General features: G+C 31.3%; 1 protein-coding gene across 1 annotated transcript; it reads right to left on the bottom strand.

Moving 5' to 3' along the window:
• Nucleotides 1-123: 123 nt before the first annotated feature.
• Nucleotides 124-9943, bottom strand: LOC146528095 (uncharacterized). The gene is made up of 3 exons (XM_085205179.1): nt 9732-9943; nt 817-1005; nt 124-683 (listed from the first exon to the last, which is right to left on the bottom strand). Exons 1-3 carry the CDS (start codon nt 9838-9840, stop codon nt 553-555), a joined length of 429 nt encoding a protein of 142 aa, XP_085061305.1. The 5' UTR covers nt 9841-9943; the 3' UTR covers nt 124-552.
• Nucleotides 9944-27750: the final 17807 nt, after the last annotated feature.

Here is a 27750-nt window from a genome sequence, read left to right on the forward strand (position 1 = left end):
TTTTTAGAGCAACTGAGCTGACTGAGAGTCGAATCTTCAATGCACACTGTCACCACTTTCTTCTATTGGAACCAAAGATATATAGGATAACTAAATAACTTAGACGTAAATAAAAATACAAACTTAGAAATTTTATATTTTTTATTGAATAACTTTTCTATTATTTTTATCAATATCACAAATGTTACTTATAATAGGCAGTTATCAAGTAAAAAGGCCGAGAAACTTCTAAAAAAAGTATAAAAAAAGCGACCGACAATGACCTATTAAATAGACAAAGGTCTATTCTGTTACGGCTTTGTGTAAAACGGAAATGGAAGCAAACAATAGGTAATTGTTAACAAATACTTAGAAAGTAATGTCGAAATGATATCTAAAAAAAAATTTGTAACCGACGAAAGTAATAATTTAAATATCTTATCAATACCATTAAAATAGTCATACATAATCATGTATAGAGAATATAAAAATATATCAAGATTTTGGAATAGTCCGAATGTATGAAATATTTGGTTTAGAATTTTAGTCGGATTTCAATTGTTGCTTGGAAATTTAGGCTTTAGCTTCTTCTTTGTTCTCCTCTTCGGGGGCTACTGGGAGTTTTGGGTATTCTAAGACAACGCCGTCCTCGCAGGTAAAGATTGGGCAGCATCCAGGGAAAGGAGCGGTCTTGTTGGTCTTTTCTATAAAAGAAATAGAATAAAATTATTAATATACCCAAACATTGATTTTTTTTAATGTTACAATTATTATTATCATGAACTTTTTCTTTTCATCAAGTCCAAAAATATTGAAAATAAGCCTAAATAAACTTACCAGAGTCGAGTTTGCACTTAGGATTAGGCACGGGCAGAGGTCCGCAGTCTTCGACCAGCTCAAGAAGCCTCTTAGGCTCATCCTGGCTGAGGACGCAAGTGCTGCGGCCACAGAATGGGGCGAGGTCCCAGGTGTTACCAACTTCTACTGTGGCGCAACGGGTTGACGCGAAGCAGAGGCCAGGGAAATCTAGAAGCAAGAATTAATTACGATTAGTATTTTAGTTAATCCTTTATAAAATAATTAGTCGAATCATTGGAGGAAACATTAATATTTATTTGAATGTGAAAGAGATTATTTGGCATTTATTTTGTATTTCTTCGTTTTCTATCCATCCGATATGTAAAGTGGTAGAGATAATAAAAGTTTTTCAAATACATTATTATTATTAGCACCTGGCTGTAAACGTCTGAGTGAGTCCGATTCCTGCTCGGAGAAACAAATTATAATTTTTATGGTGTCCAATTAGAAACATTCCAATTGAGATAGCCTTATATATACATGTCAATGATATTTAAATTATATATAAGTCCTAGATTGTTTCAAATGTATTAAGGTGTGGTAGAGTCTAGACTATGAATTGTAGAGCATGGACAGTGAGACCTTTAACAGGAAATATGGTAAATTACGCCTTATTGTATTGAAATAAAGTTTAAAATATATTGAAGTTCATTGAGAAAACGCAAAAGGGCTCGCTCTTTAAATATTTTGATTTTATCAAGTATATATAACAAGTGAACGAAACTGCTTAAGTTTGTTTGTTATCCATTTAATGTAGTAAGCATTTGATGTAGTAAGCATTTGACCAATACTAATATTTTTAGTATTCCGCTCATAGAAGGGAAGGTGAATGAAACCCAATGCGTTCCCCAGACATCGTCCAATTTTCAAAACATTGTGTGTTCAGTGCAGGAGCTCAACGCCGCACTTGACATTGTAAGCAGAGCAACGATGTAATCTAAAACCATCACATCTACAGTCAGACCCTGTGTTGCTGCGCCACGACGTGTCCATTAACAGGTACATATAATTATTTAGGTAACGTCGGTAGTTGCGAATTCGATTCTTTTTAAGGGTATAGTTATTTTCATTTCCTATTCATTAGAGGGGTAATGAATACAAAATGTATAGGACAATATACCTAGTGAAAAGAGTGAAAATCCCCAACAATAAACAAACTTCCATTTCTCCTACGCTCTGTTAGTTTTAGGACAATGCTTATATAACGGTATATTAACTAGACTGTGACATTACCATACATTATATGTGTGAAAGTTAAATCTATTATGTAGAGCCCTATAATAAAAAAATCTATTATACTTCCTCTGATCCGTCGTGGCACTGCGTTTGACTAAACTATATAATCTATGTAAATCTATATAATCATTATATAAATTATAATAATATAAATAAATAATTATTCTTATTGTCATTGTGGGCATCATTATTTATGCTCCAATTCTGTCACCCGCCATGCGTAACGCGGTACGTGGATTGTATTATATAAATATTCTACGTACAAGTTTCTATTTTTATACTAAAAAATGATTTATTAAATAATAAAGTTATATAATTTTCTTAAAAAAAGTTTAGTTTTTTTGTTATCTGTTATGCGGGAAAGCAAGTTTTTGAAGCACTTCGTGGTGAATGGCGGAACTCAACCCCGCGCTTGCCTCGTAATCAGATTGAATAAATGAAAATATTAACTATTTCATTCTTCCGAGTAGGAATCGAACCCATAATCATCGTAATTAAAAAAAAATATTAAGATTCCCTGCCCCTGCGACAACACGCCCTCAACCCAATGATCTCATATAATTTACATAATATTTTAATCTATAAGTAAGTATAGCTTTTAAAACACTGTCATCTAGTGAAAGGATTTTCTTGGAACCAAGGTTACTTTACACGCCTATTGCAGTTATTCATGGTATTTAAATTTTTAATAGCACTATATAAATGTTTTATAGTCCTTACAATATTATCGAGGGTCGTGGATTCGAATTTGCGGTAGCCATATATTTTATAATGCCTCCAAAATTCGGCAGAAAGTGGGGAACGGAGTGCCTTAACACTAGGTTTCCTCTGCCAACCCTGCTGTGTGCGGGAAGCAGCGTGAAGCTCATTTTTTTAATACATTTTATAATAATCTACTTTTTAGTTCATGAGCATACAAACATTAGGGTCATTTTCTCTAAATACCTACGATGAAATATAATAATAATATAATTTATTTTTCAGCTTCACGCTGTATCCCGCATATAGGGGAGGCAAAGAAAAGTAAGTGATAAAACACTCACGTCCTCACTTTTCACTCAATTTTTCGAAACAAGAAAGCAAGAAGAATAAGTTTGAAAATCACGAAAATTCATTTCTTCACTAGTTCCGTTCACAGCCAGATGTTCTATTTATATTTCTAAAATGCCAAACAAAGTGATGTATCTCTTCACTCTTTACTATTCAGCCCAATAATACCAAAAAACTAAAAAAATGTGGAGAAAAAATAAATAAATATCCTCAATTCTAAGACCAGTTCCACCAATTTCAATAAAATAAAAAAATATATCCTTCGCGTGTTAAATAAAATCGTGTTACCCAATCGATTATGACACAGTGATTCATAGTTCGGCGCAACTTGGCCCACATACTGACACATCGAGAAACTTCTAAACTACTTTCACTTGCTCGCTTTAAATCCTTTAGCCAATGTTAAATTGTAACGTGAATTATTGCTTTTTTTATTTTCACGTATCCCGCATCTAGTAGTTTTTTTTTAGTTTCACGCTTTATCACGCATGGCAGGATAGGAGGAAGAGAGTAGTGTGGCATATGTATTATGTTTTGAGTGGTGGAAAATGTCATCTAACTAGAAAAGGAATGTTCATTGTCTCGTTTTATTGGTTGAAAAAATAAATCTAATCATTCCTTCGAGAGTGGGAGTCGAACCCACAACCGTCGTATTTGAAATTAAACCCTGTATCTCTGCACTACTATCTCTTAGGAATTTCTATAAATAGAATATAGTAGAGAGAATCTAGTGTCAAGTCACTTCTTTCTTCACTTTATAATACGGAAATGAGAGAAGTAAAAGCTTTCTGCTAAAGCGTTTCTCGGAGTCATGTCTTCAATTACTTTCATTTAGCAATTGAATTACAGTCAAATAAATCACAATTTCGAATTGCAAGTGAAAGGTAAAGTTAAGATGTATCTATACAGTACTTACGATGGTTGTGGGTTCAATTTTAGTTTTTAGTTTTTATATAAATATAAAAATAACTAAATAAAATCAGAGTGAACGTTAAACAAAAGAACAATGACTTCGTTACGTAAAACGGAATGTTATAAAAAAATGACAGCTCACCGCGCTGGTCGAGCTGGTGGCTTTATTGGTAAGAAATTAACTTGAACACGCAAAAAGTATTGGGCTGTGGAACAAGAATGGTGGGAACCAAAATTAGATAAAGTTACTTAAGACTGGTTTTAGTTTGTTACACTAATATCTTTGGAGAACGAAAGTATATAGTAATCCTGCATATAGCAGGTTAGGCACACACATTTTTGTTTTTATTTTTTTATCATAATAAGCACGAATATGAGTCAACTTCAAAATTCCTAAGTATAATTAAACAATTAATTACATTTAATTATTTAAAAAAACATGTCGTGTATAAATCGAACCCGTAATAAACGCGTAACAAATTTATTACCATTTATCTTTTTGAACGAAAGGAAATCACGATTCCGAATCGATTTCACTTTCTCATTGTACTGAACATCTTTTATTGTCTCTTACTATATAATACAGTTAACATTAGTAATTTATGTTTTTTATTCAGCTTCACGCTGTATCCCGCGTATCCTGTATCAGGTTAAGCAGAGAAAACTTAGAGTCAAAACACACTGTTCTCCACTTTCATTGCGAAAGTGCTTAAGTGGCGAAACACAAATCCCCCCACAATACAAGACTTTTTAGAATAAAAAATAAATTATATAGAAAATATTAAGATATTTACTAATTTAATATATTTTAAATTCAAAATTACGAGTTTATTGCAACATTGACCTTTAAGTTGGACGAAACTGATAAAAATATTTGTGATATGTATTATTTATAAAGAATTTCTAGTAATTATAAATTAAAATTAGATATTCGAATATATAATTGGATCCTAATCAACACCTATGAATCTTTTTTTTTGTTGTAATTATTAAAGCCAGCGAAGCGAACGCTTATTGGTAAGCGAAGTATTTTTTTAAATACTAATAATAAAAAATATGTGACATAGTAGATTTAAATCATTATTATTATTTTATTTTGTTTGCTCTTTAGCCAAGACCCGCATATAGTAGAGAAAACAGAAAGAACCTAGCGCAAATACACTTAATTTTCCGCTTTCGAGCTGGCGAGCTGTTGAGTGGCGAAACTCAACACCGCGTTTATAAGCAATTCCTTATATAAATTCGAACTTAAGGACTTTCAATGATTATTAACCTAAAGGCCAGCTTACCTTCACTCTACAAAGTGACAGTCTCTTGACATTTAAAATGTAATCAATTTCCTACTTTACTAAATTTATTGGCTTATCATAATAAATGAGACGTAATTTTTATTTTATAAATCGTATGATATTTATTCTTAAAAAAAAATTAAGTATCGCTTAGCGATTTGTGAACGTGAATTAAAAATAGAAAGATGAGACAAGTCACTCGTTTGGCCACCATTTCTCTTTCTTCTTTTTGGCTCGGCGAAAGTGGGAAACTCTTGTTTTTGTCTGTCTGTCGGTTTTGAGTAAAATGTTACTAAATATTAAGATTTTTCGAACCTCGTGTCCAATTTTGTATAACAACACTTTTCAAATACTTTTTTACTGTACCATGAAGTGTTATTTACAGGTTAAAACCATTTTTTTACTTAAAAACTGTAATTATAATCCATAAATGGTAGTATATAGTACATTTTTTTATTAAATAAGTTTCTTATAATTAATTTTTATTTTTTCAGTTTATTTTCAAGGAATGACTCAATTATTTATTACTTGTTACAGATATTTATTTTTTTAGTTTCCTGGTGGCCTTTACTGTAAAAGGCGTTGAGTCATGTAATGTAATCGAGTGTGATTGGCCACCTTACCTTGGTAGGTTCTAGAACCTACGATTCTACATGAAGTATGTTTCTATATTACGTATTAATTGTCTGAAGTTCTGGTGGTAAGCGGAGAACGGAGTGTCTTGACACTAGGTTATCCTTGTTTGCTAATTTACGGAAATAAAAAAGTAAGTTAAAAAAGAACATTATAATATATAAATGTAATAAAAATTCTTATAATATTTCTAATAAATAATTTTGCTATAACGAAAGGATTTCTCACTAGTAATTTAATATAAAATACCGAAATACATTAGTAGAGGGAGCCTAGTGTTAAGACAGATTAATTAAAATATAAAATAATAAATATTTATTTTCCTGGAGTGGAGATCGAACCCACAACTCATATTTAGATTAAAAATCTGTATCTACCTTTTGTTAAAGGATTTACTATCAATTAAGCAATTTGTGGTTAGGGACGTATAAATAACCACAAGCTGTCGTTTAACTTGCGGATTTCCAAATGAATCGCTACAGTGGTTTTAAAAGGGAAGTAGTATTAAATTTTTTACTAAAAATGATGAGGATAAGGAGGAACCTTATGTTACTTTTAGATTACCATAAAAAAAATCAAATTGTAACATGTATGTATGGATATAGTAATAGTGATTTCACACTCTTCCTTTTAGTACTGATTAAAGTGATCAAAAAACATATTACTATTCTTTATTTAAATAAGTAATAGTATAAATATAATTTTTATGTAATATTTTCATAATATATTTCCTGTATTTTTTGACTTCACGCTGTATCAGATAGCAGGTAGTAAGAAAGACAAGGGGAAGTTTATGTTAAGACACTGTGCTATCCCCTTCCTTTTTATTTTTGGAGTTGAGTGACAGAACTAAACGCCGCGCTTCATCTTGTTACCATAGCCACAGCCGATTGACATTTCTCGAGTGGGAACCGAACTTGTTACTGTTTGTGCACTGTGCCCAGATGGAGTCAATGTTATAAATTAGTGTTAATATTTCATAAACTACGTTAAGGAAAGTTGTTGCTTATTAAAAAAATGATTTATCGTGACCTAAATCTGATATTGCCCATTATGAATTACAACATTTACTGTTTGGAAGCATTCGATTACACACTTCCTATAATTTTGTTGCAACAATTTTAGAAATTATCTTTATTTATGGAAAATTTATATGAAATAGTATGTTTGTGTGTTTTTGAACTAATTTCTCGGTAACTAAAGCGCTATCAAAAAGGTTAAATATAACATATAACAAAATAACTCAGCATTTTGGCACTTAGCCATAAATCAACTGAGCAGAATCACTATATATATTTGAAGAGCGTGAAAGTACGTGAAAGCAAGCTCTCTGTTTGTTGACATGAGATTAAATAGATATTGCCTTTACAATCACTTATATAGTATACTCTATAGCACAGTTGAGACTTATCCATAGGCTGGTATGGCTGTAGGTTCAAATCAAACAAATTATCGTCTTTCTATCATATTAAAAAGATGGTTCGAGTAATTATTATTATAATATTCTGATGTTTATAAAATAATAGGTATTACTAACCATCTATGGCAGTATTTTAACTGGATCTTTTTTAAACATACAATTATCTCTTTTTTTACCGTGCAACTATCATGTGTTCTCCATACAACATAACACTGGCGAAGTGATTTTGTGCTCAACTGGCACGGACGCCGTAATAAAAGAACAGAACAAAACATATTGTTAAGAAAATATTTTTAAGATAAGCAGATATCTATCTGTTTTGTTTTCCTAAAAAATCATCGTTAACTCCTTAATTCAAACATATTTCAGTTTGCCTCCAATGGAATTCAGATAGCTTAACGCAATGCGCTTCTGTGAAATTTAATATATCATTAACATTTATTTACATTCTTTGTTCAATTAAAAAAATTCAATTAAAATTAATTACATCGCATATAGGCGCTCCGTTTTCTGATTACTATTAAAAATTTTAAGGATCAAGTTAAAAATATTCGCAATAAAAAAATATAATGTAAATATTATAGAAATACATAAATAAAATATATTTAAATGTCACGTTATATGAATAAATCAAATACAATGAAATTTGATATGGAAAATGTTATTTTTTTTTATATTCAGTAGTGTAAAAACACTATTCCCTTTTTTCCACCGAATTCATGAGGTACTGAGTGGGAATGCAACCGCGTTTTGCTACAGTACAATTGCGCGCATATAAGTACAATTGCGCTATACTGGCTTTTATTTTTAATTATATTACAAAATATAAAATATTATGCAATAATTTAAACTTAACATTGAAAATTAAAAGTTATGCTCTACTTCATAATATGCGTTCACATTTTTTAGCCACTAAAAAAATAATAAGTATTAGTACTGGGAAGTAAAAATAAAGATTTATATGAATAACTTATATTATAATATATATCAAGGCCACGTAACTGGTTTTAGATAGACAACTTTTATTGATCAACTGTCGTCATTAAAAATTTAAATTAATTTTGCTTATGTCAGTCATTTATTTCGAAACAATTAGCATATTATTATAACATAGAATAAGGATGTTACTACTTCGTTTAAATGGTAGTTTGAGGTACAAATATTTATAAAAATATTAAGTGAAATTGAATATGTTTTGTCTATTTACAATTCAGTGTTAGCTTACATCAACGACTACACACAAACAAACATTACAATTATATAATAATATTTATCATTCTAAAGTAATATAATTTTCTTATATAGATGAAGTAAACTATAAATATTGCTGAATAAATAAAAATCACGTTTAATGTTTAAAAAATATACTTTTATATTAAAATTAATGTTATCAAATAAAATATGTATGTATAAAAGAGTACAATTAAAATACAAGCCGCGAACTCGTTGATGTCTTAAATTTATAATTTAATAATCTTTAGTTTTTATATGGTAAATTATTAAATCATTAAGTAAACGCTTCATTAAATCATTATTAATTAATTAGCGACACCAACAGGGTTTCACGCTTTTTAGATTATTGTTATATTATAGCTAAATTATATAAAATTTTTATATAAATAATAGCTTAATTAGTTATTCAGTTATTCTATGATATTTCTATAAAAAATCATCTAAAAACGTTCAGCAGTTTTAGCGTGAATGTGAACTGAACTTTCTTATTTATAATATTATTTTTTTATTTTAAAATGATTCTTCAATATATATAATATATAGATTAAAATAATAATAACGGAATATTTAATTTGATAGATTAAATATAGTAGAGTCATGACATTAGGCTTTTTTATTTAGCGATATGTAAACGATACTAAAACAAAATTTCAAATATTATAAATATTTAAGGAAATATATTTAGTTTATTTATTCTCCATTTTCCCGATTTTTAAATTAAGAAGTGAACTCTCTATTTCAAGCTGTTCCTTTGTATGGTTTTATTAAAAAATATACGACTATAATTACATTCATTATAAGGTTTATGCACTATTACAAAATTACTGTAATTATCCAAGTATTAAGTAAATTGAGTATACAATACTTGTACGAATAAAACTCTTTGGTCACGCAATTTTTGCATAATGCATTTGTAATTTGAATTAGTGGTAATTATTTCCTTACTGTAAATATAGCTTATGATTATATGGACAATGTAATTAGTTGTAATATTACTTTTATATAATAATTTTTTAAATTTAATATACAAACATAAATGCCAAATTAATTTTTACTTCAATTCTTTAAAATTTTAAAAATATATATTTCTTGTAAAAACAATAATTTTTATTATAACTAACCTCTTAAAACATCAGCGGGGATCAACCGGCTGAAAGTCTTCGACTCCTCCTTTGCCTCTTCCGCCGCGAAGGCAAAAGATAGGACGGCGAGTACAATCAGATACTTCATCTTCACACAATTTATTTATAAAAAAATATTATGTTAAAAAGATAAAAAAACCGAGCGCGCCCGTGCACTGTTTACGGTGTTCCGTGATTGACTGAATCAAAATTTCAATTTTCCCGCCGTTTTATGTCGATCTGACAGGCGGGGAGTGAGCGGCAAAATGGCGGTGGGTAGACAAGATGGCGCGTTTACGTTTCTTTTTTTATTGTTATATTATAAACTGTTTTTTGGCGTGAAGTTTTCTGTAGTAGTGTTAATACACTACGTTTTTTTAAGTTGACAGTAGAGAATGTTTGATTGTGGATATTAACGCCGCATTTGATTTGCTAAGAGAGAAAATGCAACCGTGACAAACAATTCGATTCCCACTCGAGAAAAATAAATATTTAATATTTCCATATCATCGCTCTGATCGAGGCAAAGAGCGGCGGTGAATTCCGCCTTTCAATGATGTGATGACAGTTGAAAGTGGAGAACGGAGTGTTTCAATACTATTTTCCCAGGTTCGCTCTGCTATGTACGGGATACAGCGACAAGCAAAAACAGATCGCAAAAATAGTTCGAATCTATACCTATCGTATCTCGAGTCACTTTTCAATTTTCTTTATTAAGAAATCGTGGAGTCCCTTAGTCCCTACATTTTTTTTCTTGATTTTTTTTATTGATCCACAAAACAAAATACATTCACATAAAGAAGAAATCACAAACTTAATAATTACACGTGATTGCATTTTGCTAGATGTAGAGACAGCCTGCATTAACAATAAAGTTATTATATTATAATATTTTATTATTATTTACAATTTAATATTATTTACAATTTAATGTATTTTTTGTTTTTTATCGTTTAATTATTTAATGTTTTTATGAAAAGTCAATGTAAATTTTAACGCCTTCATAAAAATATTTTACATTATATCTTTTTTAATTCTAAATTAATATTGTGTTTCCTATAAGGCAATGCACTCTTATGAATGCTTTTAAAAATTAAATAGTTTTTATACAAAATTCAATAGCAATTATAGTCATAAATTATATAAGTATAAAAAATATTTATTCAATTGAACGTTAAGTTATGATGCCACTTTTACTTTATTTGTTTATTATTATAATCTAATTACTTTTACTTCACAGCGTGAGGCTGATTAATTATTTTTTATATTGTATAATAATGTTAGTTACCTCACACAGGTTTGCCAGCTTCACCTATACGAGTATTTATTTAATATTAATTAAGTGTATTTAGAAAAAACTGTTTAATTATTTTAGTATGTAAATTTAAATCTACGACTTTTCGCACCACAGTAAAAAAGTGAATGTCAATTTTAGCAAAGTATTGCTATTTTTTTTTCAGATATATTTTTCTCATTAATTTGAATTGCATCGGGCGAAGATGTAAAAAAAAATATATATACACAATTATCGTGATATATTTAGGTTAAATATTTTCATTTTCAGCTCTAGAAGACAAAGTGCGGCGTTGATTTGCGCAAAATTTTACACGTAGTGTCTCGAAAATAAGAGGAACAGTGAAAAACAGAGTGTCTTAACACTAAGCTACCCCTGCCTACCCTGCAATGTGCGATATACAGCGTGATACTATTTACCGTTTAAGAGAATGTTAATACGAACAATAAGATGTTTTTAATGCAATTATTCTGTTTCAGGGTTGTATTGCAACAGTGGCATATTGTCTGTATGTGAACGTGTAAGTTGAATGCCTTTGCTTAATCCTTTGTTGTTGTGGAAGTTTTTTATAATGACAACTCCACAGTGGTGCAGTGAGTCTTGTAAACGCGATGGTAATAGGTGTGATTCCCAGTCAAAAATTATTTCTATAAACAAAAAACGTAAAAGTAAAGCAGATTTAAAGTAAGTAATAAGATTTTAAATTTCTGTAATTCAAATATTAATTAACTAAAGAAAAAAGTCCGGTAAAAACTTTTATTAAATAAAAGACGCTAGTAATAAAAAAAATGCATCATCTTCATTCTCACGTCTGCTTCATTAAATAAAGGAGAATTCTGGAGGCATTGCGGATTTAACAAAATAAACTAAAACAATATGGTATATTTGCTATAATTAAAATTAATATAATGAAGTCAATTTAAATGATAATGTTATTATATTATAGGTACTACTGTAGAAAAAAAGGTTAAGTTTTTAGGTTGATTTTATTTTTTTATATTTTGTATATTTTAAATTTGCCCGAACCTAGGGAACTACTCGCTAACCAACATTTTAGTTAAGTTCTCGCGTTACACTGAGATTACGTCTCATTTCACACCTTCTGGTTTTCTCTTAATTATCATTTTATTGACTGTTCGCGTCACGTAATAATTTATTTACATTTTTTACTCTTAGATTGTCATTTCTCGACTATTAATTATACTTTTTTTATAATTATTTTTCTTTGTTTTTAGCTTAACGCTACATCCCGCATATAGCAGGATAGGAGGGAAGCTGGGAATTTTTAGAATGTGCTCGGAGATACAAATTAAACGAGCCTCAACAAGTAGTTTACGAGCTACACCTGAAGAGTTCCACTATTCAGGTCCTGGCTCCATCTTCGGACCAGCTCGATGATACTATATTATTATTACTACCTAAGCTAATAATGACTGCCAAGTTTATATTATATATATTATAGACAATACTTTAATAACTAGGTCTAAATCAGGTAACTTTTTTAAAATTATTTATAAGTTAGTCATATAAGAAGAAAGCTCTCATAAAGCTTTAGCACTTTAGTTTAGGTTTAGAACTAAAGTTAGTTTTTTACAGCGCTCAGTTGCACTACTTAACACGCAAATACCTCAACCAAGCTCACGTAATACCTCAACCAACCAAAATTAAGCGAAAGATTTTGCAGGTTCCCTCTTCCTACCTTGCCGAGTGCGGGATACAGCGGGAATCTAATTTAAATTCATGCTTCTTTCACAATATCTTAGTTCAATATCAAAAGCCGTACTTTCTCTTTTCAATACAAAACTAAAAATCTAGACTATTTCCTATATATAATAGATCTATTTAAGGCGTGAAAGGTTCATTTGTAGAATTCACTTTTACCAATATAACCATATTTATATACAAGTATCTATCTATATTACGTCATCTTAGCGCAGTTAGGAATTACTAGGGACAAAAAAGCGGCTTCGCCCGCTTAAACATAGATAGATAGATAGATTGTTATATTATGGCCAGATTATACAAAATTTTTACATGTTCTAACTCTGGTTGCAGAAACTTTGGATTATATCTATACGATTAACCTGATATACTATGACTCAAAATCAAAAATATTTTTTTCAATTTTATCCAGTAGTTCCCGAGATTAGCGCGTTTAACTAAACAAGCTTTATAATATTCATCCATATATTTCCCAAATATTATTTGTATTCACAACAATCGCTTCAACGCACCACTGCACCTTCATAGCGCTTAAATTTAGTCATTACTATTTACTGTTTTTGTATTTGAATATTACTTTTTCTAAGAAAAATATATATTTTTTATCTTTTTAGAGTTGTGGTTTTCGAGATAACCTTAAGTAATTTCCTTAACCGCACGTACTAAGTCACCTAAAATACTAAGTAGTTGGAAACTAGTTTTATTATAAGTAACTAACTAACTAACTATATTTTATTTTAGCTATCTATTCCGTATCCCGCACATAGTAGGGTAGGCAGAGGGAACCTGGTAACCCAGCGTTAAGACACTCCGTATCTATTGAGACGCCTTTATTCTCCCATTTCCGTAGTTCTGGTGGCATTGTGAGAGTGAGTGGTGGAACTCAACGCTGAACCTTGCCTCGTTACCATAGCGAGAAAAAGTAATATAAAATATTTCATTCCCTCGAGTGGGAATCGAACTCATATACGTCGATTGTACCATAAATACGAACATGAACGTTTACCTAACTGAAAATCGAATCCACTACTGTCGCGTATAAAGTCAGACTCTCCCCGATTGCATCACAGTGATATCAAATGAATAATAACTTTACTTTTAAAAAAATACCAAAATGTGAACGTAGCGCAATATTAACCCACGCCTTTTGGAAACCATCCAAGTTGCCAAAGTATTTTTCTTTCCTTACTAAGGCATAACACTTTTTTTTTACGCTTTATCCCGCACAGTGGGGTAAACTGACAGAACTTTGTATCAAACACACGGAGTGTTTGTATTTCGGAATTTAACGCCAGGCTATATCTTTCCTGAGTTCCCTCACTCCTTAACAATATTTCTCAATAACAATATGTCATTTCCTCGAATGAGCATAGAACCCACTACCATTACGCTTGCAGCCAGTTGGCCTATAATAATAAATCGATTCTAATTCTAGATCCAATCAAAGACCTACCAAAGATCAAATCTGGTAGTAATATTAGCATTATACTTAATGTCAAGTCAATCTTATAGCTTCAAGGTGAAGCTTATGGACTGGATACTAATGATGTTTATTAAATACTAACTATTATATACGACTTCACCCACGTGTTCAAATGAAAATAATTAAAAATTGTGACAGATTTTTTTCTCTTTTTTTTCTCGCTTCACGTTTTATCACGCTCACAATAGGGTATGCAGATCTTTACACGGGTTCCAACAGGGTATGCAGATGGAACCCGTGTAAAGACACTCAGTTCCTCATTTTCCGCTGAATTCTGGAAGCAATTCTGGAAGCTGGATGTATTTCTGTTGCCGCTATAACAACAAGTACTAAAAAGCAGAATAAAATAAATATTTAAGAGGTCTTCCATACAAGAATCATCAATCGTTTTTGCTTCATGTTGATAACGACAACAGGTACACGCCTGGAGGGGATTGGGCACATACAACAAACGTGATTTTTTGTGCCGTTTTCATAGATGCGAGTTGCTACGGAACCCTCCTCACGTGAGTCCGACTTGCACTTGGCCGTTGGTGTTTTTTTTTGTATTTACTAATATTGTATAAGCTTATATCGAATGTGATTGTTGTAAATCTCTCGCATTAAACTCAAGGTGTATATATTGTACGGTTACTATGGATTAGGGAATTATTTATACGATATTGCCTCTTATTTTTAGAAGGATAGGGCTTATAATAGGTTAATATGTTGAAAATTGCAATTGCAACCTTTCTCTCACGATTATTTGTTTTTTACATGAAAACGATTATTTATTACAAGACAGTTCGATGATCTTTCATTTTTATGGCTTCACGCTGAATCCTGAATACAATGGTATCCCGGGAAGGCGGAGGAAACTTAGTGCTAAAATACTCCATGCCCTACGCCTGGTCCAATTCTAAGATATTGCATGTCATACTGTCTTGTTACCATGATGTCTTTTCACTGAATGGAAATCGAACCAACAACCTTACTAGGCTCTATATCTGTATTACGCATTCTGTGAAGCAAAAACCAAAAAATATTACTACTTAAGAAATAAAACGTTTTTCCGTATTCGTAAATTTTGTTCAAAGCATGTTTGGTAAGATATATCTCGGGAACAAAAGGAAAGGGGTCGTCTCGTCTTTGCGCTCGTATATATTACTATACGCTACGTCACTGCACAAACAAATTTATTGCATTTAGAAAGTTCAAATTCGATATATACTTTGGGAGTGTTGCCAATTAAAGATTTCGCGAAATTCTTCTTCTTCCTTTAGTAAAACGGAATTTTCCATTTTACTAAAAGTCCACGGAATCAAGTACAGTACAGTCAACTAATTGTGGCCGCTGTTAGCTTTACATGGTGGTGCAGATTTGGCTTAAGATGTTTTTCTTACTGTAAAAATTTCAGAAAACCTACCTTCAGGGCGCCCACGACTAGTTGACCGTACTGTACTACGACGAATCAATTACAAGAGCTTTAATACTTTAAATTATAATAAATAAGTATTTATACAATAATAATGGAGTCATTTGCTATAGCACATTCCTGGCCCGGTTATGCAAAGTAAGATAAATAATAATAAGAACCATTTGATTGTATCATAAATTTATAACTTTAATACACTTTTGTGACGCGCTTACGTAATGTTTATTTTAATTATATGCTATATATGAAACCAGATACTTGTGAGGATTCTTCCGAATCAGGATGGTTAATTAGTTCTGCCACACAAAAATTAAGAGCAGAGAGTGTGATCACTAGAGTCACTCTGCCTACCCTTCTTATACGGGATACAGAGTGAAGCTAAGAGAAATTTGAAATCGAACCCACAACCTACAGCGTTTACAGTTATACTACACGCTTATGCTCCTGAACCACGACTGGCCTCGTAAATCGTAGATAACATATAAATATAGGAAATTTTAATTTATTTGTCATTTTATTCTGTTATATAATACCTACCTAATATTTAAAGCACTGGCCATTATGAATACAACTACAGCCTTAAAATATCGATTTCACCAATTTATCATCTTGTTCCAAGAAAAAAATATAAACACTATGGCTAGAAACCTTTAAGTATATTTAATTTTTAGGGTTCCGTACCTTTTAAGAAAAAAGGAATCCTTATAACATAATTTTGTTGTCCGTCTGTCTGTCTGTCAAGAGCGTTTATCTCAGAAACGCTTGGAGATATCGAGTTGAAATTCAATTCGTATTTTGGCACTATAAATGGAATCAATATTAATAGGGTACTTCCGTACTTTAAGCGGAAAGTAAAAACAGAATATCTTAACACTAAGATGCCTCTTCGAAAAATGCGTAAAATAAAATATATATTTTAATCAATTTACCTGGAGGTAAACGTGCTTTCATTAAAAAAAAACTTGTCACCTCATCTGGTCCACTGGTCTGTGACGTCACAACGCACAATAGCGACAGCATTCACGCTACAGAAGACACGAGGGACGCGCCTTGACTCACTTTTGAAAGTTTTTTATAATGTCCAAAATATATGTTATTGTAAATAAAGAGTAAGTCAAGTATTTGATACTTTTTTAAAGCGTTACTCCTTGTTTATAAGAGGGTGAGCATAGGGGACCTAGGGTTAGAACACTACGTTCTCCACTTTCCGAATTTTCCATTTATTGCGAGATGAATGGCGGAACTCGCCGAGATTATTACCAAGCGAAGAAATTAAACTATTAATAAATAATAATTCCATCTCCTGAGTTGGACTTGGAATCCACATGTATAAAATATATAACTAAATTTGTGAACGTACATACATCCATAAATAATATTATTGACATTAATATTCATGAAACATGCACTTTGTTCTAGCCTTGTATTACTTCCTGATTAATTGCATAGACATTAAATGATAGTATTAAAATACAATTGATATGCGCTAAGATGGGCGTAAGAATAAGTGTACCCCCACCCCATAATTATACAAACAATTTATGCCCCGAAAAATTCGAAGCTCAAGGCAAATGTACCTTGTCTAAATGTCTGATAAAGGAGCCGGGTTCCTGAATAGTGGAAGTCTCCAGATGTTATTAGTAAGCATTCAACTCTGAGCGCAACAGCTACATTTATATATTTTTAGTTCCACATAGCAGACTAAATAGAGGAACCCTGGGAACCCAGGTTTTCCGGGAAAGTAGTGTTAAGACACTTTCAGTTCAACACTTTCCAACGCCTTGAGGCATTGCGTGTCTAGGAGCTGGAATCAAAGACATTTATTCCCACGAGCGGTAATCTTATCCACATCCGTCCCAATTAAAGTCGCACATTTGAACCACTCCACCACAACGGCCTCTATAATGTATTTTTTTTTATTATACAGAAGTTAAAATACATAATGGGTAATATAATTTAAGAATTAACCACATTTCAAGTGAACATATTACTAGGTCAATTTAAGGTCACACCATATTAAGAGGAACGGTAAGCCTTTGTTTATTGTTTTGACGAAATACTCTAAAGGTCGGTTAAATATGAGAAGAACGTTAATGAGAAATGAATGTTTGTTTGTTTGTTTTTTTTTCAATAGCTAAATTTTAGCTTTTTTTCTTAGTAGTGTCAAAAATTTAACTGATTGTAACATTATAAGAAAAAAATCATGAAAAATTGCATACTTTTATTATTTAAATAGAATTATTATTACTGAATTATCATTATTTGATACAATGAATATGATACTTTCATTTATGTACACGCTCAGGTAAAAAAGCAAAGCGCATCGTTGACTCCGCTACTCAACAAGTCTCAACAATTCAATGGAAACTAGGAACCAGAGTGTATTAACACTAGGTTACCTCGGCATATTAAAACAAAAAAAAAAGATGAGTTGAAAACAAACCTATAACTATTTCATTCATACCTTATATGATTTCTCATACATATTTGTATAAACAATAGCTAGTTGTTTCTAGAAGGATATATTTATTAGAACAGTTAGGTAATGAAATAACAAGTAGTTCTAGTTCTAGCTGTAAACGTTCAATACAACTCGGAGAAACCTGAAAGACCTGTTTTTATACATTGTAGAAGCTAACTAACAAAACATTTAAAAAAAAACAAATATATTTTTAATAAAAAAAATGTTAAATGTGTAAGTACAATTTCACTGATTCAGTATAAATACTATATAGTCATATTTTTAATTGTTATCACCAAAAATAGTATACGTATATTAATAAGACTGAATGCTTTAAAATTTTTATATAATAAATGTACATATATGTACTTCCGTTTCTGTCTTATTTTTTTTACATATTTTTGTTTTAATCAACTTAACAAATATTTATTATGTTTTTTTTATATCTTATGTATTATTAAAAAGTTTCATGAAAAAACGACGGAGTACTTAAAAATGGGATAAATAAATGTGTTGTAAGAAAATAATAATTTTAATAAAGTTTTTAAGTATTATTTTCTCCTGCATATTGCAGGATAGTCTATTGTGTTCTGTTGATTATAGCATTCCCAATGTGCCAAATGACGTGACGTTTTGTGGAGATCCTTGTAGAGTGTTCAATGAGAACCAAGAAAACTATTAATCTGGCTTTAATATATTTTTAGCGTCACTGTATCGCACACATAGCAGACTAGGCAGAGAAAACCTAGGAACCTTGTGATAAGATAATCCATTCCACATTACGATACTTCTTTCCGCCGAATACTTTCTCTAATTTCCGCCGTCTAAATATTTCATTCCCCAAGGGAGAGCCGGAACCTACACGTCGCGTTAACTCCTTCAATTCATGTATATTTTTTTAACTCAAACTATGTTGCTAGGTAAAAATATATTTGACAAAACGTCACTCTAATGAAGTCAAATACTGTTTGAGGAATGCTTAAATTAAAAATATTTTTAAGTTTTTCTACACAATTACAAGCAGTTAAACTTTATATTCACATAGGACAGTTACCCGTTGAGTTTACTAACGGAGTTAGCTCTAACTTTCATGTAACTTGCAATTACTGATATTAAGTATAATTACTTACAAAGTTAAGAGGACTTTCGAAATCTTTTATTGCTAGTTAAGCATAATATTGAAGAAAGTTTGCATAAGAAATATATGCATATTTTTACTCATTTAAAATAAAATTCGGAGTGTCTTAACACTCTGCCTATTGTGCTGTCTGCGGACACAGCGTGAAGTTGATTTATTTTAATTTACATAGCAGTGTGAAAATAAAAAAAATCCTGTTAAGAGAACGCTATCGTCAGAGACATAATATAAGGTAATATAATATTAAAAAAACCGGACAAGCGCGAGTCAAGCTCGCCTACCGAAGGTTCTGTACAAAAATTGGAGATCTCGAGCTTTTTCTGAAATTCAAGCTTAACTTATTTGCTTCAATTTCAGAAAAAGCCTTTTTTGGAACTGGAATAGAATGGATTTGATTTCTTGAAAAAAATAATTTCTTTTACTTAAAAAAATACATGTCCGTTTATATTGCAAAAAAATAAAATACGCTTTATTTCGAGAGAGATCTACTAGCGCTAGTCCAGTTATTATTATTACAAATAATGAAAAGAGCGCGGGTTGACGAGCGAAGCGTGCTGTTGATCCAGTCTCCTATAGCTTTATAGGAGGACCAGTCTGGCTGCGTTGGATTTATACGAATATTAGATGTGGGTAAGAATCACTGAGTTATCTTTTCAAATAATAATAAGTACATATTGCGTGTTAATTAACTGAACTTAGGGTGCAATTAACCTAACTAAATAGATAAGCGTTTATTTTTAATTATAAATAAATATTTTTCAACTGTAATTTGGAGATATATACACATCGCGTGCAACCATTTTAAACACATAAATTGTTTATTATTTATTAACAAAATTAATGAACATCATTAATATATCGAAAATTATGAAACACACGCAAGCATCTTCACGCATTTGCAGGGTTAATAGAAAATGTACTCACAAATACTCATTTTCCTTCGATTTACAATTGTTTCTTTCAAAATAACCTTATCTCACATTGTCTAAGCAGACAATACATATTATAAATATGAATCTTTCCCTACATTCAATTTGAACCGCATAACATTTATTTCAATTTGTATTAAAATAAACTAAACAAGGAGTCCCCTTCAAATCATTTGCATTATACTAATTATAACCTGTCCGATAACAATCTGTTCACAAATGACAAACAAATAAAACAAAGGCTCCAGCACATTGCCTTGCGGTACACCTCTCTAACAATAGTTGAACCCGTTGATGGTCATATTTTAATGAGATCGTAGAATGACATAAAAGTGTCCATTGTTTTACGCTTTTGTCAATTTGCACCGTGAGATTTGTTAGAAAATATATTTCATTTTAAGAAATAAAATAAATTTTAGCACATATTCCAATTTGTATAAGCAATTCAGTCGAAATATGAGTTTTAAGGAGAAAAATACATACAGTTCTAAGACTGGTTAGTTTTGTTTTTAGAGTTCCGTACTTTTTAAGGAATAAAGGAATAAATGGTTAAAATGGGATCAAATAAAATTTAAAAAATATTATTACATACTCATAGTAATCAGTATTTACTCATTAAGAGAAAACGCAGTGTTATTTTCCTGTGGCAAGCAGATGTATCAATATTTCAAGGCCTACTCCACTAAATTCAAGATATGCGTGAAGGTGTTTAAACAAACAGACTTTAATCTAACTTATCCACGGTAAGCCATTACTAATAAAACAAATAACTCTTGCAACGATGTTTAATTTGATAATTTCCGTGTCTTTATAAGTGAGTAGACTATTTGTATACTACATACATAGCTGTTAAGTAGAAAGCCTTTTTGGTGACTTTCACGAAGCTGAAAAATTATTATTTGCTTATATTTTGGTGATGGTTGTGAAGGCTGTAGTTTCGCAGCAGTTTCGTTTGTTGTGGGTTCAAGTCAAACTCTGAAAAATTTTATGTTTTTCTCTATTAATTTATCTGGTAATAAGACAAAGCTCGACAAGTCCTACAACTAAACATACAAGATCTTGAAAATTAAGCGGAAGGAAAGTTACGCATTTGGTCACAAATGTTTGGATTTATTCAGATTGCATATTAAAACCCCAAATTTTAATACATTACGTTTTGGGCGGCGGAACTCAACGTCGCAATCTGTTTTATCAGAATAGGGAAATGGTTAATTTAGTATTTAAAATATACCAATTTGATTTTCCGATTTTCATAGACAGATTTAGCCAGAAGCCAAACCTAAAACGTTATCTGTGTCCAGCAGTGGACAAGGGCACGCTGATGATGATGATGAATTATGTTTCATAAGTCATATACAACTCTTAGTTAATTCCAATTGACCACGGGAATCCAGCCATAAGTAAACGTTACTCATATTTAAAACTCATAGCTTTGCCACCATTAAGTGAACGTCCAGCTCATTTTGTCTAGTATTTAAAGCTGAAATTAAAACACATTTCATTTCCTTGTAATTATCAAAGTCATTATAACCAAGGCAGCCGTTACGCCTAATATAAACCTCTCAGTTTTGAATTTTGTATGATCTTAATGTTCTTCCTGTAACTAATTATGATGTTATTCGCTAGATTTGTGTTAATTCAATGTTTTTGTTAATTAATTAATTTATATAGCAAACCGACATTATTTCAAGAATTGTTCAACTGAAGTGGCATTGAAACACAACTAAGAGAACCGATGGCTGTAGGTGCAGAAATATTCCTGTGTATATATAGCGGAATTTAACATCCAATTAACATTATCAGGTAGACCGATGCAGTGGCGTAGTTAGAGGGGTGCTAGCGGTGCGGTCGCACCGGACATCGACGTCGACGATTATTTTTTTTTAAAGGTTAGGTAAGGTAGGTAGGTAGGTAGCACATTTTAGTGTCTGACACTTGATCTACGTGAGAGTAGAAGACACTTTGGTTTTTTTTTTTTAGACCTTAGACCATTTTAAAGGGCATCAAGTCCCCTAAGCTGCACCGGGCAGCAAATACCCTAGCTACGCCACTGGACCGATGATATCAATGGAAGATATAACAAAGGTTACGTGAAGCCGCAGCTAGCGACCAGCGCAGGGTCTTTATAAAAATGAAATAATAGTTATGATAATTGAGATTTAGTTAAAATAAGATATTGAACTTGACCCGACGTGTCAAATCATTAAGATGACACCAGCACCCAGAGATCTAAAAAATACCATACTAGTTTATCATTGGAGGGGAAAGAATTTATTATCAATCAGAGATGAAGAAGAGACTCAGGGTTTGACCAGCGCGACTGTCATAGTCGTAAAAAGCAACTCGGTGAATGTACTATTACACGTGAGCCAAAATTTAATTTCAACATGAATACGCAGATTTAATTCTTAACAAACATTTTAACTCCTTTCTAATGATAATTTTATGTATTTATTTATTTGTCAATTCACTCATACAGTGGAAGAAACAAAGTTTTAAAACGCAACTGTCAAATGTCACGTTTATTAAATGTCTAATGAATATGACATTGACTTTTATAATTCACTTATTGTTAGAGCCCTAGCACAAAAATTAAAAAACAACAATATAACTTTATATACAATAATTGTTTCTGTATATTTTAATTTATTGATAATATTAATCTTAATGAAATCTCCACAAAAATATATAAAAAACAATACAAGAATCTTGGTTATCTAGGTTAAAATTTAAAATTTTGATACGAGTTTCATTACTATAACAATCTAGTGTCAAGACAATGCGTTCTCCGTTCTCCGTCAGATTTCGACGCATTACACGATAATTTTCTCTCTCCTAAATAGGTATTGAATAAAATATAATTACAAAGTGAACACAACAGTATTTTAAATGAAATTTATTGCAAACACCGAACGTTATGGTTATTTTCTCCGACGACGCAGTACGTATAAAAGAATGCTTTGAAAGTATTGCCTTGAGTGGAAATCGAACTCATAGCCAACGCATGTACTATCGAAACCTACATACAATCTACGTCGTAAATACTTCAAACAAGCACGGCTACTGAACCTAATGTTACAAATGTTAAATAACAGTAAATATAGTTACTCAATAACGAATGCTTATAATGAATTATTCATGTGTCTTACATCTTTATTATGTAAAATACGAAAAAAAAATTCACAATATAACTACGTAAGTGCAGAATTCTTTTTGTTACTTTCAATGAAATGACACTATTGTAGTACAATTAGGTTACGTATGTTTGTGGGTTTGATTTCCATTCAATGAAGAAAATGTCTTACTTTTTTAAAGGCAACCTGAGAACCTAATATTAAGACCCTATTCCCCACTTTCCGAAGATTTTTCGAGACATTGTATGTTTAGTGGCTGAACTCAACACCGGGCTTTGGCTGAAAATATTAAATCTACGAGTATAATTTTCTCTTTCTTTAAGTGAGAATCGACTATTGTACGTGTAGTATGTATGTATGTGGAAGATATGAGAAACTGGTTTTTTCACTACGTCTAAATGAAGAACAACAAGGTTATCCTATAGGGATTCGGTTTTTTTATTTTGAAATACGGAACCCTAACAACGCACGATTATAATATGATTTTTCCCATAATAACAACTTTAATTATAATATTGCTATTATAATTACTTTTGTATCTCTAACAATGCAGATGCGATCTCGAAAATAGATAAAGGAATAAGGATATCCTCAACTACTCATTTAATTGTAATTAGTTTTTAACTGACTGTAAAAAAAGATTTATTTCGTAATTAGAGGGTATTTATATAATATACTGAAAAAATAACAAAAAAAATAACTGAACCCACTATTCAAGATAGACGGAACCCAGTTAACACGCTACCTAGTTCTCTACGCACCGCCCAATTTTTGAGACATTACGTGTTGGTTGGCGGAGCTGAGCGCTGCGCTTTGTCTTGTTACCAGAAGAAGGAAATGAAAGCAATTCATTTCCCCGAGTGGGAATCGATCGTTGCGTTTACAGATACTACGCCACGACCGAGCCTTTTTTTATTCGATTTTTCCATAGAAACTACCTGTAAGTACTACTTACCTGTAAAACCTATAATATAAAGCATTTTTTATTAAACAAATTGATGAACATGTATTATATGGTTAAGTTGTACGGTTATTAATCTAAATTCGGTGCGCTCGATGTTGTCAGAGGCCACTTTCTAAAGTGACTCATTTGTGTGGCCACGAAATAAGAGGAGGAGAGATGTGATTTTGTTAAGATTAAGTTTTATTTATTATTTAACATGACGTTATATGAAAAGAATTAAATTCTTTAATAATAAATAAGATATTGAAATTAATTATTAAGTTACACATATATTTTTTTCATGCATGTATTCTTAACCATCCGGATATATTGCGAATATTCTGCACTTGTAGATAATTTTGAAGTATAGTATAACTAAACTATATAAGTCTACCAGATTTGAATCTACAGCTTTACCGCCAATATAACTAGTCTAAAAGTTGATTCTTAATTCCCTTTAAACGTAACTTTTACTATGACTGCAATAGAGTGTGTGCAATATAGCTAAAAATAATTACAAACCAAGGAATCCTATTGTGTAAAAATAATTGATTCCGACCTACATTTTTAAAGTTTTAACCAAATAAATTAACAATAAATAAAAAATACAACCGGTAGGTTTTCTTACCACTCTTACAACTGACTATGGCTTCATATATATTTTTTACCATTGCTTCATCATTCATTCTCTCGGGCCCAAACCACCACCTCGTCATTCTCACTGTAACATTCTCGTTAGTGTCTGGAATTACAAAAGCGTGTTGATAAACGCGTTTTTAATGACTCTACAGATAAGATCATCGCAGACTCCGCGTCGGTTGAGCAACGCCACATCCGTTACCCTCTTTTGAACTTTAAATAATAAATGTAAAATAAAACACCCTACGAAAATAAATTATTATAATATTATATTATAACTTCATGTTTATTCTAAAATATTTTTTTTTTATATTTTATGTAAACACTAAACTTGTAGAATTATTTATATTTACTTACTTTTCCATCTACAAAAATCTTTAAAAATTAAGCAAGGAATGTAGTGATATATTGAGTATTCCTTTTTTCGTTTTGGACTAGTTTAGAGCCTTGGGTCGTGGAGTCAGGACCGGCTTAAGTAAAAGCCTTAATATCTTTATAGTTGGTTTAGTAATTTTTGAGATATGGGTGAATATGAATATACTTCTGGGGCAGGGAGACATTTTAGGAGAAATTTTATTTTCGTAATTAATATTTATTACTTGAGGCCAGTCGTGGCTCAGGGGTACAAGCGTGCGACTTTAAACGTGACCAGTTGTAGGTTCGATTCCCACTCGAGCAGATGAAATATTTAATATTTTTATTTCCTCGCGCTGGTAACGATTCAAAGCGCGGCGTTGAATTCCGCTACTCAATAAGCAATGTCTCCAGAGTCCAGAATTCAGCAGAAAGTGGAGAATGGAAACTCTGCCTACCCTGTTATGTGAAGGATACAGCGTGAAGCTAAAATAAGTATTATTAAATGCTTATGTTAAACATATACAAATATTTCAGCAGTTAGCATAATAGAATCATAACTTATAATGTGTATTTATAATATAAAATATACAGTATGCTCTTCCAAATATACATAGTTATTAGTTTATAATTTTTTATTATATAACTGCTTTACAAGTCAGTGACGTCATACCACTTTACATAGTGTAAAATAACGTCATTTTTTAAAAGCTTTTATTTTTTTATCTCAAAGAAGTATTTCGAAAACCAGATTAAATGTGCAAATTTTTAAAGTTACCTGCTAAAATAGTGTAGTACATTTTTTTACAGTACAGTCGGTCAAAGTTGAGTGCAGTAATTATTTTGAATTTAATGTTTGGCAAAAACAACATTTTATTGAATACTAATGCAGGTATGTTTCAATAACTATAATAATTGACAGATGGGTTAGTTATGATTACAGAAAAAAATTAAGAAAAAGTAATATTTGTAGTCTTAGGGCTTGAAAGATCATTTTTCCGATATTTTTTAAAATCAATACAATTAATATCAATATATTAATATGAAAAATACATGACAAAGATTTCTTTTTCTGTTTTCGGATTATCGTTAATTTCTGGGGCATCCTGTATAATGTTTTATATGTTTGCAGTCTGACAGTGGCTGACTGTGAAAGTGATAGCTATGGATTCGACTCCCACTCGCTCTCACTCTCCGTCACGGCACGGCACGGGTTTGAATTCTGACAATCAATATTTAATATTTTGAATTCAGGTAGAAAGTGTAGAACAGAGACTCCTCACTCCTAACACTCGGTGAAAAATCTTTTTTTTTTTTTACTATACCGTGTATTGCAAATACAAACTGTAAAGTCTTAAGGTAACGTCTTATCTATCATTACGTTGCCACTTAACGTAAACGTAAAATTAATAATATTAGGTAATTTACTATGATAGTTGCGTGACGAACTAATGGTATTGCGTTTGGCAATCGTCGGATGTGATGCAATTTTAGAAATTCGTCCTTATGATATATTATAGCTATTATTGTATTAGTTAGTGGGTTCGAATTCTTGAATTAAATGTTCATTTACATTTGTATTTTTTATGCAACTTTAAAAGTCAAGGAGGCCGACTGCGCAGGGACACAAAGTGTGACTGTAAACGTGACTGGTTGTGGGTACGATCCGAAATACAGCCTGCAGAATGCCTCCAGAATTCGGCGGAAAGTGGGGAACGGAGTGCCTTAACACTAGGTCAAGTCAGGCTCTTCCAATTTTAGTAAAATATTATAATAAATTTTTGATTATTCTAGAAACACTACATTTCAGCGGAACGAGACCTTTATAGTGAAAGTAGACGTTTTAATACTGAGGTCGGCTGATATCACGCTGTTTCCTTATTATGTACTAAATCTTGAATTTTACACTTAAGTTTATAGGTAATAATCTAAAAGACGGACTGTCACTTTTATTACGTTATATAACAAAGGAAATGAAAAAATGTACTTATGTTGAAATACAAAATCTTTATTCAGGTATACAGGGTGGAATTGTCAGCACCACTTTAAATGAAACCACAGTTTTAACTACTCTATAAAAGCCTAATATAATTCAGAAAAAAAATAATTCCCAAAAATGAAAGGGTTATTTTTTCAAACAAAATAAATAATAAAATTATCGTTTTAAAACAAAACGCCATTTGTAAAGTATAACATAGGCACGCACACACTTACCTGTCAAAGCGGCAACGTACGAAATACAGGATAAAAATCGTGAAATGAAAAAAAAAATCCTACGTCCAAACTGTTGAGGTACCTTGATTAATTTCTTTAGTTTTAGGTTTGAAATATTTTACCCTATATGCAGTTTCGGTAAAAGGAGCGCTGCCTCTTCCACCCTGTATAAGTACGTCGATCCGATGATACATTTTCTTTTAATTTCATGCTGTAGCCTACATTTAGCAGAGTAGAGAGATTGTACCTAGTGTTAAGATACTGTTCTGCCCAAGACAATGCGTGTTGGGTGGC

Source organism: Heliconius melpomene, chromosome 20, assembly GCF_056956725.1.
Source record: "Heliconius melpomene rosina isolate 202511_hmr_F chromosome 20, ASM5695672v1, whole genome shotgun sequence".
Classification (NCBI taxonomy): Eukaryota; Metazoa; Arthropoda; class Insecta; order Lepidoptera; family Nymphalidae; genus Heliconius; species Heliconius melpomene.